The 20,591-nt window shown below is 38.0% G+C and overlaps 1 protein-coding gene across 1 annotated transcript in view; it reads left to right on the forward strand.

The window, feature by feature from the left end:
* Positions 1–20,591, forward strand: part of EGF (epidermal growth factor) — a 96,155-nt gene that overhangs the window by 45,791 nt on the left and 29,773 nt on the right. The window contains 9 exon segments of the mRNA XM_047091156.1: positions 1,045–1,167; positions 2,208–2,330; positions 3,228–3,353; positions 4,415–4,551; positions 7,324–7,472; positions 12,399–12,503; positions 13,992–14,215; positions 17,860–18,027; positions 18,929–19,081. Coding sequence (XP_046947112.1) covers positions 1,045–1,167; positions 2,208–2,330; positions 3,228–3,353; positions 4,415–4,551; positions 7,324–7,472; positions 12,399–12,503; positions 13,992–14,215; positions 17,860–18,027; positions 18,929–19,081 — 1,308 coding nt within the window.

A 20,591-nucleotide genomic window follows, 5' to 3' on the forward strand; every position in this document is an offset into this window, starting at 1 on the left:
GTATCCTTTCTCCTGGGAGGTCCAGTGAGTTACTAATGAATAGCACTCAATGGCTACAGCACTCATTCAGTAGAATTGGCTGGGGTGAGAGGTCAGGTAAACTTGACACCTAAGTATGGGTTAAGTATATGTCTCCTGTTGACCTGGGACTAGTGGGGGAGAGCCATAGCATAAAACAGTGGCCTGGAAGGTTGGGTTTCCGTCAGAATGAAGCTGCTGGGGAATGTTCCTACATTCAAGGCTCCTGTCAGCCTTAAGAAGGCTGAAGAGCAGAGCAAGGATGTCCTAGTCTTATTAAGAACTTTCACGAGTTCCTGCCTTAAGTGGCTGCATCTTTTCATGGGAAATTGTACTACTTTTTCCTGAAGGCAATTCTAGTATGAAAGTACAGATGCATTTGAAAGTATAAACTGTGACCATAAAAATGGTTTCACAACAATTGAATTGACTTCTTTAATTCTTTGTGAGAGTAGCAGAAACAGTCGTTCCATGGTCAGTTACAGGAAATACAAGTGTGAGATATTCTACTTTGTGCTGACTTATTAGCAATATTACAATTTATTGAAAAAATAACCATCTGAGGCTGCCTGGGTGGCTCAGTCAGTTAAGCGTCTGACTTCTGCTCAGGTTATGATCTCACAGTTTGTGGGTTCGAGCCCCCCATCAGGCTCTGTGCTGATGGCTCAGAGCCTGGAGCCTGCTTTGGATTCTGTTTCTCCCTCTCTCTCTGCCCCTCCCCCGATCATGCTCTGTCTCTCTCTCAAAAATGAATCAACATTAGGGGCGCCTGGGTGGTGCAGTCGGTTAAGCGTCCGACTTCAGCCAGGTCACGATCTCGCGGTCCGTGAGTTCGAGCCCCGCGTCAGGCTCTGGGCTGATGGCTCGGAGCCTGGAGCCTGTTTCCGATTCTGTGTCTCCCTCTCTCTCTGCCCCTCCCCCGTTCATGCTCTGTCTCTCTCTGTCCCAAAATAAACGTTGAAAAAAAAAAAAATGAATCAACATTAAAAAAAACATAACCATCTGATTACCGTTGTTGTTGTATAGATGTCAATGAATGTGCCTTTTGGAATCATGGCTGTACTCTTGGGTGTGAAAACATTCCTGGATCTTATTATTGCACATGCCCTGTAGGATTTATTCTGCTTCCTGATGGGAAACGGTGTCATCGTAAGTATTTATTGCATTATTTTCTTTCATTTTCAGTGATGTTTCTAAGGTGGCTATGAACTGGGTTGGTAGGCCTTGATCAGCAGTGTGCATCGGAATTACCTTGATAAGTTATTATGTACATGAGTGACTGGACTCTACTCAGGCCTATTAAATCAAAATAAGTTTGGGAGGCAACTATATAAATTTCTTTCTCTCTATATATTTCTTATTTCTTTTTCCATATCTTATTGTATATCTCTGAAAGGTAAGTATATAAAAAACCTAATCATAATACATTATTACATCTATAACACTAGCTGTAATTCTCTGCTATCATCTAATATCCAGTTAGTTTTTATGTATAATCACAATAGCATTGTTGTACCTGAGAATATTAGCAATAATTCCCTAAGAACCTCAAATGTCTAGACAGTGTTCAAATTTTCTTACAAAGTTTTTTTCAAACAGTTGATTTGTTTGAATAACCATCCAGACAAGAGCTGTTAGTTTTCCAGATGAACTTGCAAATCATTTGGCTGAGTTCCATTTAAAAAATTTTGGAATAGGGGCACCTGAGTGACTCAGTTAAGCTTCTGACTTCAGCTCAGGTCAGGATCTCATGGTTCATGGGTTCGAACTCTGCTCTGTGCTGACGGGTCAGAGTCTGAAAACTGCTTTGGATTCTGTGTCTCCCTCTCTCTCTCTGCCCCTCCCCTGCTCATGCTCTATCTCTGTCTTCCTCTCAAAAATAAAAACATTAAAAAAAATAAAATATTTTGGAATATTGATGACTAATAACTTTGAAAATATTATTTGACATAAAAGAAACTTAGAGGAAGCTAGATTCACTTTCTAAAATGATAGATCTTTCTTTAATTTTTTTAGGTTTGAAATTTTTCTTTATTTTTACAATTTCCTTACCAAAGTATTTCATAAATGTCTGGTTTTGATTTAACTTTCTCTTTTTAGCATAGCATTTTTTTAATTATCAGCTGATTTTGCTAAATTTCTACAAATCTGGTTTAACACTAATCTTGACGTTATGCTTCATTGATTAGAATTAATTTCCTGTCCAAGCAATACATCTAAATGTAGCCATGACTGTGTTCTGACATCAGATGGTCCCATATGTTTCTGTCCTGAAGGCTCAGTGCTTGAGACAGATGGAAAAACATGCAGTGGTAAGCTTATTTACTTTTTGTTTGTTTGAAAACATTAATTTTCTTAGTGACACCTAAAAATTGATCTTATTGATAAAGGAGAATAGATTTTTCAACATTACACATAGAAAGATACTTATGCAACAAAGTACCATATAGGTTTATATCAGGTTTTGGTTTGTGTTTTTTTTGTTGTTGTTGTTTTGTTTTTAGACAGCATAGTGTAGTGGTTATGAGCAAGGGCTTTCAAGTTAGACAGCTATGCGGTAGCATTACATTACTAGCAGGCTTACTTTGGACTAGTTACTTGTTCCCCCCTTGTTCTCATTTTTCTCATCTGTAGAAGTTAATCATACATGCCTCCTGTATTTGTGGCCAGCATTGAACAAGACGATGGACGCAGAGTTCTTAGTCTATTCCTTGCAGCTAATAAATATCTTTCTACTTTGATCTTCATAGAGACTGAAGCATTATAGAGGGCTGGATGTAACTTAAAATTAGCATAAGAGTTATGTGTAGCTTTTTTTTTAATAAAGCAAAAGAAATCCGGAGGCCAAAAATACATGGAGAAAAAATATATTACTCACCAGCAAGAGTTAGACCAGCTGTCAAACTCATCAAAAGATATTTCTTATTGCAGCCGCTGGCAGTGCTCTTGTTTTCAAGCTCAGTGACAGAACAGAGGACAAGGGCTGTTGGGATGTGAAGGGTTAACATTCAAGATATCAGGTTATAGGAAAATGGAATGTGGTGACATTTTGTTCTTAGGGTCTGAAAAATAAACTTGTTTGCAGCAGTATAAATGATGATGGAGATAGATTTAAAAACTAATATATACTTGGCTTTTTCAATATTTTGATGAAAAATTGTTATATTTTTGAATGGCATAGCATCATCAGCAAGCGATTGTTTTTATAGGCTGTTCATCACCCGATAATGGTGGATGTAGCCAACTCTGCCTCCCTCTTAGCCCAGTATCCTGGGAATGTGCTTGCTTTCCTGGGTATGACCTACAACTGGACAAAAAAAGTTGTGCAGCATCAGGTTAGTGCTGTGGATGTTTGAATGTGTGTCTCTGCAAAAAGATTATGTGAAAACATTTTATTTAGAAGGATGGAGAGTTAAATCGCTTTTGGCTTCTGAGTAGAAAGTCTGAGTTTTTATTTTTGGAAATGGAACACAAAATCACATTGTAAATATAAATAGGAATCACATAAATAATAATCATTTTGAGGAATATCTCTAAGTCAGTTAGCACTCAGCAAATATTTACCATAACATCAAGCATGGGATGCCAGTATATGTGAAAGTCATGACCGGAATAATCTTTAGAGATGTTTAATAAATATTTGTTGATTGATTTGATTTTCATCTCTGCAGTGAATGTGGCCATCATAAGACTTTGACAAATTCTGTCCTTTTTATGTCAAGATTTAATATGTAGTTGTATGCTTGAACAATTTTTTCATCTTCTGACATTGTATCTCTTGTGTCCCTCAGCAGCTTTAGAAATCCTAGGTTTATACGAAATTAATGTCATCTCTCCCAAAGTTCATTATGCCTGTGATCTGGGATCACATAATGATGAGCTTACAGAGTTTTGCCTTAGACTCCAATACTCTTAGCTTCTCAGGGCCTTAGTGAATATAGTGTAATCTGAGCTCTGAAAATTATCAGGGGTCTTGTTATTAACTCAAATAATCATGCCTCCTTTTCAGAAGTGCCCAGGCCAGAGAAGTGTATTTATTTGGACATGAATTTATTTGGACATGAATCTGCTAATATTAATATGTTTCCATATGTGTGAATCAAGGAGATTATGGCACTAAGACTTGCGTCTTCTAGTTCTGGTGTTCACTATTTGATGCTGGCTCTTTTGACAAGTAATTTGCACTTTAAAAGCTGGCACCTAGACAGAGGGGAATCTGGTAAAATGTTGCCTCATACAAGAAATCGTCTTGCCTGTCTTAACCTACACCACACTGGTGGGAAATTACGAAGATGAGAACTGCAGAAAGCGGGTACAATGAAAAGGAAGAGTCAGAAGTGTTTTCTGGGTTCCAAGGCATATTTTAAACAGAGCCGTACTTGAATCTGGTTAACAGGACCACAGCCATTTTTGCTGTTTGCCAATTCTCAAGATATTCGACATGTGCGTTTTGATGGAACAGATTACGGATCCCTGCTCAGCCAGCAAATGGGAATGGTTTTTGCCCTTGATCACGACCCTGTGGAAAATAAGGTATGGTTTTGTCGCCTGAACAGATGTGGCTGTGCTTTAAGGACAGAGTAGAGGATTTTATCCTAACAGATGACCTGAGCTACTTGAAAATCCTCTGCTAAGCTCAGAATGATTAGGCACAGAGAAATGTAGGAACATCGTTTGGCAAATTTTAAGGGTGTTCCTGTTCTCATAACACTGCCTTGGTCTTTATTGTAATTCACCCATTTTATTGGGAATGATTGGGCAGAATCTTAAATTTAGTTTCATCTTTGGAGGTGAGGATGGGAGATTAGCAGAGTGCCATACACATAGGAAGACTGCCATAAATAGGTTTTTAGTTATTTACTGATAGGGGAAGGAGTGGGTGGGGGTGGGACACTGGAAGTATGGGTTAGTAATCTGCATTTAATATAAGTTCTTGAAAGATGGAATTCAATGACCTCTTAATCATGGCAATCAGAAACACAGATTTTATGACTCACGTGGGAATGACAGTCTTACAACATTGTTTATCTAATAATCAATTTTACATGAAGTTTTAAAAATTTCTGTGTTATCACCTGAATCAACTGACCATTTGATCTTTAATTTCTGGTTATATTTGTGCTAGGTTACAATGTGCTTGAAATGATATGTTACACTGTCTTGTGGAGGTTAATCACCCAATAATTATAAATTTACATAGCACTTAATTAATCATTTAATTATTACTAGACACTGCATTAATTCCTAGAATTTTAAACTTTGTATTTTTGTTTCTTCCTGATTTGAAGAAGCAGTCTGGTAAATGGTCAAAAGAGGCAGAGGGAAGCAAATCAACTCTTTGTTTAATTGCTATGGATTGATAGCCAAATATAACTATATTTGCAAATAGAAGTTTGTACTTAAACACTAGCAAAAAATCCTTCTCTCTTTTCCTTGAACTGAATTTAGATAATTCCATGGAAGAATTATATTAACAGAAATAAATAATTAATAGAAACAATCAGTTCAAGATTCATTTATTACCAAACTAGTTTTTTTTCCTACACAGTCAGCGTTCTTTATAAGGTGAATAAAGAGACCTAGAATGAACTTGCAGTCATGTGGCTAGTTTTCATTTCTCTGGTCCAGTTCTCATTTTCTTGCTTTTTAAACCGTGGTCCTTGGGCCAGCAGTATCAATGTCACCTAGAGCTTGTTAGAAGTGCAGATTCCCAGGCTCCACCCTGACTCCTGAATCAGAATCTGTATTTTAACAAGATTTCTGGGCGATTCATGTGCACATTTGAGTTTGAGGAGAAGAGCTCTAGCTTAGTGTTGTTTAATATGAGAAGTACCCATTTTTGTGTTATGGAATAGAACCTTTTCTATTTTATCTAATGATAACTCATTAGATAATGAATGTTTATGAACATTCTCATCATTGATTACAGATTTATGTGCATATATGTACTCACAGCTAAAATTCCACACATGCTATCATTAAATTGTCATCTGACTCATGGTTAATACTCTCACAAAATTCTGGTACCTGTTTGCTAGTCTGCATAGTAGACTGAAAAAGAGCTTTGCACCTGCAAGGTATGTTCTGTTAAACAAGGTGGATTAATTAAAATGAAATTAAATGTGGTTAGAGATGAAAGAAACTTTGGCAAATATCTAGTCTAACTTTGTCATTTTTACAGTTGAGAAAATTGAGGTCAAATGACTTGGGCAGCACAATTAAATAAATAAAGGCCAAACCAGGAAAGGAACCTGTGTTTCCTGACTTGTAGTGAAATGCAGTGCTGTGGACTGAACAGTAGAAGACACAGCCCAGCTTGTAGCTGCCACTAAACTGCTCATCACTGTTCACTTTCAGGCTATAGAAGCCATTAGAGTTCAAGTATAATGGCTTTGTTATTAACCAATGATCAAAGATTAATAAACTACCAAGTAGCAATAGAAATATGTGTCAAGCACAGGTCTAAGGATATATATATATATATATATATATATATATATATATATGTCAGTGATATATATATCACATATAGACTCTTGGTTTCCTCATTGGTTAAATGAGGATAATGATACCAAATGCATTCACTGATATATATATCTATATATATATATCTGTGATATATATATATCTGTGATATATATATATCTGTGATATATATATCACTGAGATATATCTATATATATATCTGTGATATATATATCTGTGATATATATATATATCTGTGATATATATATATATATCAGTGAATGCATTGAATATATATATAATTGAATATATATATTGAATATATATTGAATATATAATTGAATATATAATTGAATATATATAATTGAATATATTGAATATAAAATTGAATATATATATATAATTGAGTATATATATAATTGAGTATATATATAATTGAGTATATATATAATTGAGTATATATATAATTAAATATATATGTATAATTGAATATATATAATTGAATATATATATAAGTGATATATATATATCAGAGATATATATATATCAGCTATATATATATCAGATATATATATATATATATATATATATATATATATATATATATATCAGTGAATGCATTTGGTATCATTATCCCCATTTAACCAATGAGGAAACCAAGAGTCTAAGACATCTGGGAAGCAGCAGAGGTGGAATTCAGTTGCTGGTGTGTCTATCTCCAAAGTCAAGCTCTTAATGATTACACTGTATGATCTGAAGGTTACCAACTCTATTTGTATATATTCCACATTAATTTTTTAAAAGCAAATCAGAGAGAAATGCCTGTGTTCTTTTTTGTAGATATATTTTGCCCATACAGCCCTGAAGTGGATAGAGAGAGCTAATATGGATGGTTCTCAGCGAGAAAGGCTTATTGAGGAAGCAGTAGATGTGCCAGAAGGTCTTGCCATAGACTGGATTGACCGTAAATTCTACTGGACAGATAGAGGGTACGCTTCCACCTTCAGTTTTAAGCCACGTGGGATGGGAGTGATGGCATAGGTAATACCGCGGACCTCATCCTCCACTTTGTACTCAAGAAATTGTTGCTGGGCACTTGGCTGGGACTGGAGGAAAGATGCTCCTAATGCTGTCCATATTCCCTCCACTCCCCCACACCACCAAGCAGGATGTTCCTCCTTTCATCAAGATTGGATCTGTATCCAAGGGAGAATTGTGTGGACCAAGGAAGTAGCATGTGTTTTCACACTTCAGGCTGTGGTAATCAGAGAAATGCAAAGCCTGTCTGAATGCAATCAACAAGCATCCTTTGAGCACCTGCTATGGATAAAGCCCTGTCCTGGGTATTGTAGGAAATGCAAAGGAGCGTGAAGAGCTGTCCATCTTTGTGGTCAGCTTACAATTTAGCCAGGGAGCTAAGGCACATGTACACAGGCAAAACCAGTACAAATGCTTGGTCTACTTATCAGTACAAGAGATGTATAAATAAGGCCATACATAAATAAATGCCAAATGAGGGGTGTACACATCCAGAGCGAGTGATGGAAGGGGCTTCAGGGATCGACTAGCCAAACCCCCTCATTTTACAGACTAGAATCCACACGCTGGCTCCTTGTTAATAAGCATGAAGGAGGGAGCAGGGCTTTACGTGGGAGTTGTGAGGAGAGTCCTCATGAGATTGGAGAGATGGTCTACTTTCCCTTATGTGGGAAAGAACAGAACTAGAGAGAAATTGTGATATTTCTGCCCTCTGGGCACACTGCTCTTGGGGCTGCAGGAAGGGCAGCTGCATTTGGTGTGTGTGTGGCCTGTGTGAGCCCCCCAGAATGGTGTGGGGTGGGGGGAGGAGGGTGAAGGATGGGGGAGAGGGATGGGTGAAGGGGCTGTTCCTCTTATGTGTGCTCATGAGAGCCCAGTCCTTGCTTCTGAGATAGGTAGCTAACCAGAGAGTACAGGCAGCTGTCACAGGACGGTTTTGGAAATGCTCTGTGCTCTAGGATGTTTTCTCAGAATAACTTAAAGTAATGAAATGTAATGGTAGACAACCTAAACATCTGGTACCTACGCAACTGTGTTAAAGCAAAAGAAGATAGAATTAATTAGGATATCACCTCTATGAAATCAGTGGTCCCAACACAGAACTCCTTCCAAGTTCCAGGGAACAGGTTTATATGCTTGGGGGTAGGTTTTCTATGCTCCAGAAAATCTTCTTTGGTCTAGATAATCCGTGGGAAACAAATGGTGTTCTAAAAATTAGCCAGACATTGGGGCGCCTGGGTGGTGCAGTCGGTTAAGCGTCCGACTTCAGCCAGGTCACGATCTCGCGGTCCGTGAGTTCGAGCCCCGCGTCAGGCTCTGGGCTGATGGCTCGGAGCCTGGGGCCTGTTTCCGATTCTGTGTCTCCCTCTCTCTCTGCCCCTCCCCCGTTCATGCTCTGTCTCTCTCTGTCCCAGAAATAAATAAAAACGTTGAAAAAAAAATTAAAAAAATAAAATAAAATAAAAATTAGCCAGACGTATGGTGTGGTGTACAGTTATCAATAATATGGTACTTTTATATCCAGGGCAAGTATATTTTCATTCATTCATTCATTCATTCATTCGCTTAAACGTTTCTTTCTTTATTTTTTGGATATTTATTTATTGAATCACTAAAGTGCATCAGACACTGTGCTAGGAGCTTTATATCGATGACACTATTGAAAAAGTAAGTTTTCTTGTCCCCAATTTAAAGATTAAAACATTGAGAATTAAAGAGGTAAAATAACTTTCCCGATGGCAAGCAGCCAGCAAGAAGTAGATCTGGCATTTCAGTTGTGGTAATGATAAAAATCATAATAACAGCCTCCTCTGTGTTGAACCTACTTGAAAGGACGTTTTAAAATGTCAGCTGTGCATAATAACAGAGCTTGTACACGGCTGTTCTCAGAAGGGTAAGCGTTGATCAGGACAGCAGATGTCAGGCGCTCTTGGCCTCTCTGAGCATGCCGGGTCTCCTCATATTTCCCACATGTGCATGGCACCTTTAATTTTAACAGTGTTTGATTAATAGCCCCGTGGTACCTACAACAAGGCAATGCCTTCAGGAGATCGTCACACACCTCCGTGTCCTGGAGAATCCAGACCTCAAATTTCCTAGTTCATTGAGTTCTGTAATAACAAGCCCTTCTAAGTCCTCTTCCCTCTACCGGCAGCTGTTACAAGAAAACCTTTAATTTGTCTGGAAATGAGAGGTTTATAGTTTGAAAATCTTGATATTAGCTAGAAATTGGATTCAAATAACTGAGATTCCACGTTCATGATATTAGATTATATGGGAACTTTTAACCAATTAAAAGAACCAGAGTGGATGCTTACAGTTTATATTGGCTTAGGAAAAGACAGATTCAAATTATCATCTAAACATAGGCAGGAAGCTAATTGACCATTCCACTGGTAATGCTATTATTTAGCATTAAGGAATCCTGATTCTTGAAGTCAAATGCCCAGTAAACAATGCATCAGGAAGGTAAAAATAACATGTTTGCTCTTTCTTCTGAGGTAAAAAAAAACAAAAACAAAAAACTACCATGAGGTATAAATAGCTCTTCTACGGTTCTGGATGGACAATCCTGTCAGGAAATAGGGTGGGTTTTGGAGGATCCCAGTGGCATTGAGACCCATTAGATAATGGATAAAAAGAGAGAGATGCTCCACTAGATAAAGGGTCATGCTCGAACTCCTTTGCACCCAAATGTCTGTGCTTGTCTTTACTTTCTCATTACCAACACCAGAGTTAGAGATTTGCTTTCTGGCTGAATCAAATAGAAGTACATTATTGGGCGAACCCCTTGGGGAGCTTTGAAAGTAAATTGCAGGAGACCTGCCTAAGACAGATCCAGGGTCAGGAGCTTATGTCCGTCTTGATTCTCATCATTTCACTCCTGCTCAAAACAGTAAGAATTTAGAGATGATGTACCAGTGAGATCAGAACTGACAGTTTTATCTCCCCTGGTCACAAGGAAGTGGCCTCAGAATTCCTTCCCTCCCACCAAGGGACAGGCTCAGTGACAGTTGTGATTGAGTGAATTTGACACATTGAGTTCAAAAATACCTTCCACCCAGCAGTACCTTTCTGACAATCACTTCATCTGGGAATAGAATTATCTTTTAAAAGTGGCCCTGGAGTACACATCAGATTATCAGCGTCTTGAGTTGGTAGTCTGCAAAGTGTACTTGACCAGCACATGCCCTGAGCCAGTATTAGCTTTGCCTCTCTCCTTCACATAACCTGCAAGGGGGAATATATGAAGCCCCTTCCCAACCGAGTGGCTAGAAAGTGCGCTCGAATAAACCACACAGAGACCTCCTTCGTGTTTAGCAGAACAAGGAAGAGAAAATAGTTCTTCCCTGTGTTTCTGGGTAGGCCTGTTTCATGCAGACATTGTCCACAAGAGCAAGAGCTAGGCCTTTCCAGATGTTTGTTGAATGAATTAAAGATAATTATACTTTTCTAGTTTGCAGTAGGGAAAAGGCTGAGCAGACAGCATGTGGTGGGGAAGGGTGGTTCTTCTTGTCCCCTCTGCCTGTGGTCCTGCCTGCTCCTGGATGCTGCTGGGAAGCCCAGGTTAGTACACAGGGTGAAAGTGTGCTGCAATAAGGTGTCTGCCCTGAGTCTGGCGACTGCATTCTTTACATTCTCTGTACTATAATTCTCTCTCCCTCTCCTGCTGAACTCCAAGCTCTATGAGAACAAAGACAAGGTTTTGTTTACTATTGTCTCCAATGCTTAGGCCAATCCCTGACACACAGTAAGTGCTCAGTATTTATTTGACAATAAAGGTTTGTTTAAAAAATAAATGGAAAAATGAGGAGACAAGGATTTTTCTCCCCTGCCAGATTCCAAAGGGTTATTATTATTTTTTTTTTAATTTTTTTTTCAACGTTTTATTTATTTTTTGGGACAGAAAGAGACAGAGCATGAACGGGGGAGGGGCAGAGAGAGAGGGAGACACAGAATCGGAAACAGGCTCCAGGCTCTGAGCCATCAGCCCAGAGCCTGACGCGGGGCTCGAACTCACGGACCGCGAGATCGTGACCTGGCTGAAGTCGGACGCTTAACCGACTGCGCCACCCAGGCGCCCCAGGGTTATTATTTTTTTAATGTAAAGAATACCAAATAATATTTCAGTACTCCCATTTGTCTTAGAATCATATGGAAGAAAATTAAGTCAACATTACTCTCTCCCTGCTGTCCTTGTGCTGGCTGTCTCTGTGGCCCTTTGAGGCCTACTCTCTTTCCTGTGATCTCTGACCTGTCCTCTGGCTTTCATTGGGTTCAGCAGGAGCTGGGAGGCTGTGAAGAAAAGGGGTTGGTGGTATTTACACCCCTGGCTTTGTCCCTGCCAGCCTCCTGACACAGTCCCTCTTACCTTATCCTTTCACCGTGTATTTTAATTGCGTGGGATAAATAATGGGATGCTATTTAAAAGACTGTGTAAGAAAAGTAGAATTCATGGGTGTATGTCCTGTCCTGTGTGTGTGTGTGTGTGTGTGTGTGTGTGTGTGTATGTGTATGTGAGTGCATGCACATGTGATGGAGGTAGTTTAGAATGCCTATTTTTGCATTTCAGTAAGTAACAGAGAAAAGGAGTATTTTTATTTAAAAAGTAAAGTTGATGTAGGGGTGCTTGAGTGGCTCAGTTGGTTAAGCGTCCGACTTGATTTTGGCTCAGGTTGTGATCATGTGGTTTGTGGATTTGAGCCCCCGTGTCGGGCTCTGCACTGACAATGTGGAGCCTGCTTCTGATTCTCTCTCTCCTTCTCTCTCTGCCCCTTCCCCACTCACGCTCACTTTCTCCCAAAATAAACAAATAAACTTAAAAAAAAAAAAGTAAAGTTGATGTAACAAGTTCCTTTTTATCACATACATTTTAGGAAATCTCTCATTGAAGGGAGTGATTTAAATGGAAAGCATCGTGAAATAATCATCAAGGAGGAGGTCTCTCAGCCACGAGGAATTGCTGTCCATCCAATGGCCAAGTAAGCATTTGTAAAAACAAGACACTTTCCCATAGAAGTCATAAGACAGTTCATGTTTGATATACTAGTGTCCGAAATTTGTCTTAAGACCTCAGGTGTTCAGTGGAATCAGAAATCAAGAAAATCCATGAAATTTGTTCAAATTTTCAGAAATGATATAGTTAGCATGACTTCCTCATCCTCTTAATGTCTTTTGACTTTCTATTCTTACATACAAACTTCATTATTCAGATAACCTTCATTTTTTTTTAACATTTATTTATTTTTGAGACAGAGAGAGAGAGAGCATGAACAGGGGAGGGTCAGAGACAGAGGGAGACACAGAATCTGAAACAGGCTCCAGGCTCTGAGCTGTCAGCACAGAGCCCGATGCAGGACTCGAACCCACGGACCGCGAGATCATGACCTGAGCCAAAGTCGGATGCTTAACCGACTGAGCCACCCAGGCGCCCCAAGATAACCTTCATTTTAAGCAAATTTAATTTTTTTTAAAAAAAGAAGTGGGCTGTAATTCATTAATCAATTAGACACAAGCCCATTTAAGTACTTTCTTTAAAAATCTACATTATTGATTTCCCAAGTGAAGGATAGTATTTAGATTGCATGGCTTATGAATTCTATTTAGAAAAATTATAACATGAGTTCAAATGATAGGTTATTCCTAGATTTAGACATGTGGAAATAGAAATTCTGAAAGATTAGAAGACTATATTGTTAATTGTGAATTAGCAACATATTGGTGACAGATGTTGGTTTAGGTTTAGAGAATTAAGGAGAATAATGGATTCCTTCCTACTTGTTAAAACAGAAGGATTAAAGACTAACCCTATTTTGTTTCTAATGAAAGTTTTACAATGGTCCATGGGAAACAATATACTGGCAATAATTGATAATTGATTTGGAGCCAGCCATATGATTAAAAAAGTGGGACTATAACCATCTCCAAACTAACCAATATAAAAGGCAATGAACCATATGACAAAAAGTGTGCCTCAGCATCTGATTTATGGAAGTTAAAACTGACAAAGTTAACTGAGTACATTGTATAAAATTAGGTAACAGATAAATATGCTATTCCCTTTATGTTGTAATTTAACATATATAGTTTTATATATGCATGGCAGAGGGACAGGCTAACAAGGTTTTATTTATTGCCTTTTGCAGCATGAAACACTAATTTAAGAATATGCTCTTGAACACACTTTCAATTAGTAATATTGTAAAATTTTTCAAACTAATAATTTCTTCTTTATCCAATGACCTAAACCTTAATTCAGCATTTCCTGTCCAAGATGCTCTACATGGAAAGATAATTTTTGCTATTGAGAATTATTTGTCTAATGTTCACTGCTATACTCTCTATGTTCCTTAGTGTACCACTTCAGCTTATTCTATTTAAAGTGATTTACATTGACATTTTCAGTGATGAAAGAATGAAAGATTTTTTTTCATGCAAATTTTATTTGTTGTATGCTTTCTTGATTAAAGGCGATTATTCTGGACTGATATGGGGATTAATCCACGAATTGAAAGTTCTTCCCTTCAAGGCATTGGCCGACGGGTTATAGCTAGTTCTGATCTGGTCTGGCCCAGTGGAATAACGATTGATTACTTAACTGACAAATTGTATTGGTGTGATGCCAAGCAGTCTGTGATCGAAATGGCCAATCTGGATGGTTCAAAACGCCAAAGACTTGCCCAGAACGATGTAGGTGAGGTTTTGGGATGGGTGATTTCTTAATCTTGGCCTGAGTGTTAACGAGTGTTGATGAGTGTTAATGAGTGTGAAATACAAAATGGGTTTGGGGTGCCTGGGTGGCTCAGTCCGTTGAGTGTCTGACTCTTGATTTTGGCTCAGGCCGTGATCCCAGGGTCGTGAGATGGAGCCCTGCGTTGGGCTCCAATCTAAGTGGAGCCTGCTTAAGATTCTCTTTCTCCTTCTTCTTCTCTCCCCTGCTTTCTCTCTCTCTCTCTCTTACTCTCTCTCTCTCTCTCAAATAAAAACAAACAAACCCCACAAAATATGTTTACACACACACTCACCCCTAGGTGCCCTCCTCCTTCAGCCATATGATAAAAAAGGCATGGAGACAGACTGACAGACTTCTTGGGAGATTCCTGAGCTACAAAGATTACCTTCATATTGGAATACCGGATAAAACGTAGTGACATATAATCATTTCCCTTTGCCAAGATTTTCCCAAATCAGAAGGAATATATTAAAAATTTTAAGATCTCTTAAGAATAAGAACTTGGTTTGTTGTCATTTCTTATGTTTTAGACAATGTCATTTGTACAACTGTCATAGTATCACCTTTAGACATTAATGAATAAACATTTATATGCAAAGGATAATAAATATAGTTTCCAGATTTTGCATGGAGTGTTGTATATATTCATAAATATATTTAAAATGCTGTAGTCTATGCTAAATGTTGAAAGAGAAATACTGAATGTACCAGGAGCCATTGCATGTTCTTAAGCAGCAAGTGTATACGATAAGACTGGTACCTCAGCATAACCACTTAAGGAACAGCATTAGGGTTGGATTGAAATCCGAGGGAAGGAAATTAGTCAGGAGGCTACAACAGTTGTCCAGTCAAGAACTCATGAAAGCCTCGGATAGAACATTGCCATGTCAAAGTGGAGTGGAGGACTAGAGTATTTAAAAAATCATTGTGAACGAAAACCTGAGAGGATTTGGTAACAGACTGAATATTAAAATGAGAGCCAGGGAGATACTGAATATGCTTTGGAGATTCGGAAACTGGTCGGTTGAGAAGATGCAAAAATATGGTCTCTTTTATGAAGAATCTAACTAATAATCTGTATAAGGTATTGTTTTGTCCATTCTTTTTGATTTAGAGGAAATGAATTTCTAGATTTGTATTATACAGTAAACAGATCATGATAAGTATAGTTGAACATTTTATATACTTACAAGATTCTTTAAAAATTAAAGGTACACTTTACAATAAGTTAAAAACTTATGTATGACCATAAACTATTTATCCATGCAGTTAACAGATATTTATTGAATCATTTGATGGCAGTGGACATACAGTAGAGAGTAAAATGAATATGGTTCCTGTGAAGTCATAGAGTCTAGTTGGGGGGGGGGCGTATATTATTTAAAAAATACATCACCCAAATAAATGGGAAATTATAGCTTTGCTATATGACAGTATAAAGGAATTTGAAAATTCCTATCCAGAATGTAAAGATACCATATGCTAAACCAAACGCATAACAGATATTTTGTGAATGATTTCTATTGCTGCTGTAATCTAATGACTATACAACTTATTAAAAGCTATTATCAAATATTTGATATGAAAATATCTAAATGACCATTTCCATCATTACAGTGCCATCTACTGGTATATAAGTGGTAACTTCTCAGCTGCTATTGAAGGAATTCGTTCTGAATTTAACATTCAACTGTGGCTCTTCTATTAAAAAAATAAGGAAGGGGAGTCTGGGTGGCTCAGTCGGTTGAGCATCCAACTCTTGAATTCAGCTCTGGTGGTGATATCACAGTTTCATAAGTTCAAGCCCCACGTTGGGCTCTGTGCTGACAGTGGAGCCTTCTTGAGATTCTCCCTCTTTCTCTACCCCTCCCCTGCACATACTCTCTCTCACAATAAATAAATAAACGTTTTTAAAAAATAAGGAGGACTATGTCTAGTGTGAGGTATTTGTTCAAAAAAACCATAGCTAATTCTCATCAACTATACTTCAATATTAAAATTAAGAAAAGTAAATTTTTTCAAAAAGATTAAGAAAACATAGCTAATTCTGACACATGCTACATGTATAAACCCTGGGGACATTATGGTGAGTGAAATAAGCCAGTCACAAAAGACAAATACTGTATGATTGTATCTATTTGAGGTCTCTAGAATAGTCACAGTCATAGAAGGAGAAAGTAGAATGGTGTTTTGCCAGGGACTAAGGAGAGTGGGAAATGGGAAGTTGTTGTTTAATGGATATAGAGTTTCAGTTTTGCAAGATAAAAAAGTTCTGGAAATCGGCTGCACAGCAAAGTGAATGTACGTAACACTACTGAAATGTGCACTTAGGTTAAGATGATATATTTTATGTTAGATGTTTTTTACCATAACAAAGAAACCTTATAGCTATATAAAAGAATTTCCTTGATGGACTTATAGCTTTAATTGGGGATGAAGAACTAGAAACTAAAATACATCTTAAAGGCCCTGGTCAATAATGATGGATGGAGACTCGTGGTCACCAGGACAAGTCATTTGAGTCTGCTGCCAGAAGAGGGAGACATTTATTCTAATCCATTACATCCATTGCTTATTTGCAAAAACAAAACAAAACAAAACAAAAACAAAAACAAAAACAAGCAAACAAACAAAAATTGTCCCAGAAAATGTGACTGGACATGATTAAAGCTTCCCAATTTGGGGCTCCCTAGCTTAGCCTCTAACCACTTGAGATAGTGTATTACAACGTTTCTTTGCTTACTATAAATACTTGAATATCTTATCAGTTCCAGGAGCATGGCGAGGTGGTTTAAATGAGGTGGCGTCAGGGAACCCACTTAGGGGTTGATAGGAGCCATGAAAATGGAGGTAGTAGATAATAAATGACTTTTAAAAACTTTGGCTAAGAAGGGAAAGAAAAAGACAAAAAGATGCTAGAGGGGCCAAGGAGATGAGGATATTAATCGGCTAAGGGAAGGAAGCTAGTAGAGTGAAGAGAGTAAAGATGTAAAAGAAAGAGATAATTGACAGACAAATTTCAAGAGAAGGCAAGAAGAAAGAGACTAAGAGCACAGGTCATTGGACTAATATGGCATAACAAGAGACATAGGAAAGGAGGTAAGGGTCCAATGCAGCAAAATGTGCTGTTGGAAATGGGAATTTAAGGAGACAGCTATTCAATTACCTCAAATCGTTAAAGATCGTTGCAACAACCTATGACTTTAGTACTTATTACTGCCATTCAAAAAACAAGGAACTTAATGCAAAGAGAGGTTAAAAATCACTTTCTGAAGCTTAGTCTGTAGTGTCAGAATCACCAAACATGGAAACATTCCCATCCTGGTCTTTTTCTTGATATTCTGTCAATCAACCCACATTCTCCCACTCCCCATATGGTGCGCAACAATGCTAGGACTTCCTAGCGCTGGGCTCGCATTGTAAGATGATGTTTGCTCATCATGTGGGTTCTTCTTGATGCAGGTGTAGTAGTGGCGTGTATCTTGCTTAGCAGCTATATTAAAGGAATGATTTAGTGTAGGAGTTGTGTATGTTGTAAGCCTTGTCCTTTTAAAAATAATCATGGCAGAGACAAGATGTATGTAATGGATTTAAACTGCTTCCAGGTCACCCTTTTGCTATAGCTGTGTTTGAGGATCACGTGTGGTTCTCTGATTGGACTATGCCATCGGTAATAAGGGTGAACAAGAGGACTGGCAAAAATAGGGTACGTCTCCGAGGCAGCATGCTGAAGCCTTCATCACTGGTTGTAGTTCATCCATTGGCAAAACCAGGTACACTGGACATGTTACACAGTCTTTCTTTGGCTGGAATCTGCAACTATTTTAATTGTTTGATGGGAGAAGAGGAGGGGGATTCTCACTAATTCGGGTAGATGTTAAAATTTTGTAAGATGTGGAAGCACCTGGGTTGCTCAGTTGGTTGAGTGTCTGACTTTAGCTCAGGTCATGATCTCACAGTTTGTGGGTTCGAGCCCTGCATCAGGCTCACTGCTGTCAGCTCAGAGCCTGGATCCTGCTTCGGGTTTCATGTCTGCCTCTCTCTCTGCCCCTCCCCTGTTTGTGCTCTTTCTCTCTCTCAAAAATTAAAAAAAAAAAAAAAAAGATTCCGTAAGATGTGGATTGGGTTTAAACTAAGACAATCTGGTACTGAATTTGGGCTTTATCTCTCCAGTCTCATCTTTACCTCTCCTGGCCAGCTTTTATTAAATGTTCCTTTTCAAGGATGCTTGGGTTAAAGGCACTGAAAGGGAGGTCAGGGTTTGGGGGTGCAATTTAGACACCTGCAATGGAAGCTTCTATCTATACTGGGGCCTTTCCCCACCCCGTGAGAGTGCCAGTGAGTGAGCATTATCCAGTGTCCTATGTAACTTCCTTCTGAATTGCCCTTTGTCAGTTTGACTAGATTATGAGTCAGGAAATAAGGATCACATCTGCCTAAAGAGCTTCTTGAACAAAAGCACTGGCTATACTCAATAAATACTCATAAGGTAATAACATTCTGAGCTTATCTTAGAACTGGCTCCTTTAGGAGCTCTTCTGAAATAGCTCTTGATATAGGCTCCATTTAGATACACTAAGTTTCTCTCCCCAAAAGCTGTACAATGTGATTTGTATCAACGGCACTCTTTTCATCTCCAAGCCCATCTGTGAATGTACCTCTTTTCCCCACAAGGATCAGATCCCTGCTTATACCAAAATGGAGGCTGTGAACATATTTGCAAAGAGAGGTTTGGATCTGCTCAGTGTTTGTGTCGTGAAGGTTTTGTGAAAGCCCCAGATGGGAAAATGTGTCTGGCCCTCAATGGCCATCAGATACCACCGGCAGGTAAGATGATAAATATGTGGCTAAATTATTTTACTTTGGCTCAGGAATATAATTCTACATCAATCGTATGCTTTTGCTGATTTTTAGTATTTTATATTATTAAAAGCTTCCCTGCTTTTAGGGATGCCAAGTTTGTTTTGTTTTGTTTTTCTTTTCTGAGTTTAGGCTCCTAATTTTTATTTTTTATTTTTAGGCTCCTTATTAAAGACTAAATTCAATTGACCTCCTCCAGTTGTAAAATTAACAAAAAAATATAATATTCAAAATGTTAAGTTTCCAGCCTTCTGGTCCCCCATTTACGATGGAGTGGCCCACACTTGGAAATCAATGTGAGCATTTTACCACCTCAGATAATGTTTAGAGACATTTTGGCCTCAGTTTTTAAAGGTAGTCCTATACAATCCTCTTTCCACATGGCTGGGCTTAATATGAAAAAGCAAAGTCCTTTATATAAATAACTTTAGGATATTAAATAAGTGTAGGGAATCTAGCCTGAGAATGCTTGTGATCCACATTTAAATAACTAATCATGTTTTTGAGGAAGAGGACAGAAGAGTAAATCAAATGTGATGCGTAACCAGTAGTGTGCTGATTTGCTTTCCTTGAATGTGTATGCAAATAATGAAGGAGAATTTGGATTCATCTCTTGAAGTTTTCATACCAAAGAGAATTTAAATTTTATTTACAAATTCTTTAATTCATTTATCTGGTAGGCAAGGTTTAAGTTACATGGTAGATTAACAGCAAACAAATGGATTAATTATCCATGGACCAGAATTGGTTATTTTGGATTTTCAGAATTTTCTATTAATTGTTGCTGTAGCACAACAGTTCTCAATATTTTTGGTTTTATGACCCTTTACACTCTTAAACATGACTGAAAACTCCAAAGAGCTTTTGTTAATGTGGGTTAAATTTACCAATAGTTATGCTATTAGAATTAAAAATAAAACTAGGGGCGCCTGGGTGGCTCAGTCGGTTAAGCGGCCGACTTCAGCTCAGGTCGTGATCTCGCAGTCCGTTGAGTTCGAGCCCCGCGTCGGGCTCTGTGCTGACAGCTCAGAGCCTGGAGCCTGTTTCAGATTCTGTGTCTCCCTCTCTCTGACCCTCCCCCCTTCATGCTCTGTCTCTCTCTGTCTCAAAAATAAATAAAACGTTAAAAAAAATAAAAATAAAAATAAAAAATATATCTATATTTTAATATATAATTTTATATAATATTATGTATGAACATGATATATTTTTAGGGAAATAAATGAAGTAACTATATTTTCTGGAACAAAAAAATGTAGGGAGGATAGTAGCATTGTTTTACATTTATATCTTTAAAGTCTGGCTTCATATAGGGCAGCTGGATTCTCATATCTGCCTCTATGTTAAATTTGTTGTTGTGCTGTTTTGGTCAAAGCCTATGAAGAAAACCTGACCTCACATAGACGTGGATTTGGAAAAGGGAGGGTTGAAAATTTAATAGCCTTTCAGATGCCTTTTTTGTATTCTTTTGATAGTA

This window comes from Lynx rufus, unplaced genomic scaffold (genome assembly GCF_022079265.1).
Source record: "Lynx rufus isolate CCGP_SWC_20201006 ecotype Redwood Valley unplaced genomic scaffold, mLynRuf1.p SCAF_3, whole genome shotgun sequence".
Lineage (NCBI taxonomy): Eukaryota > Metazoa > Chordata > Mammalia > Carnivora > Felidae > Lynx > Lynx rufus.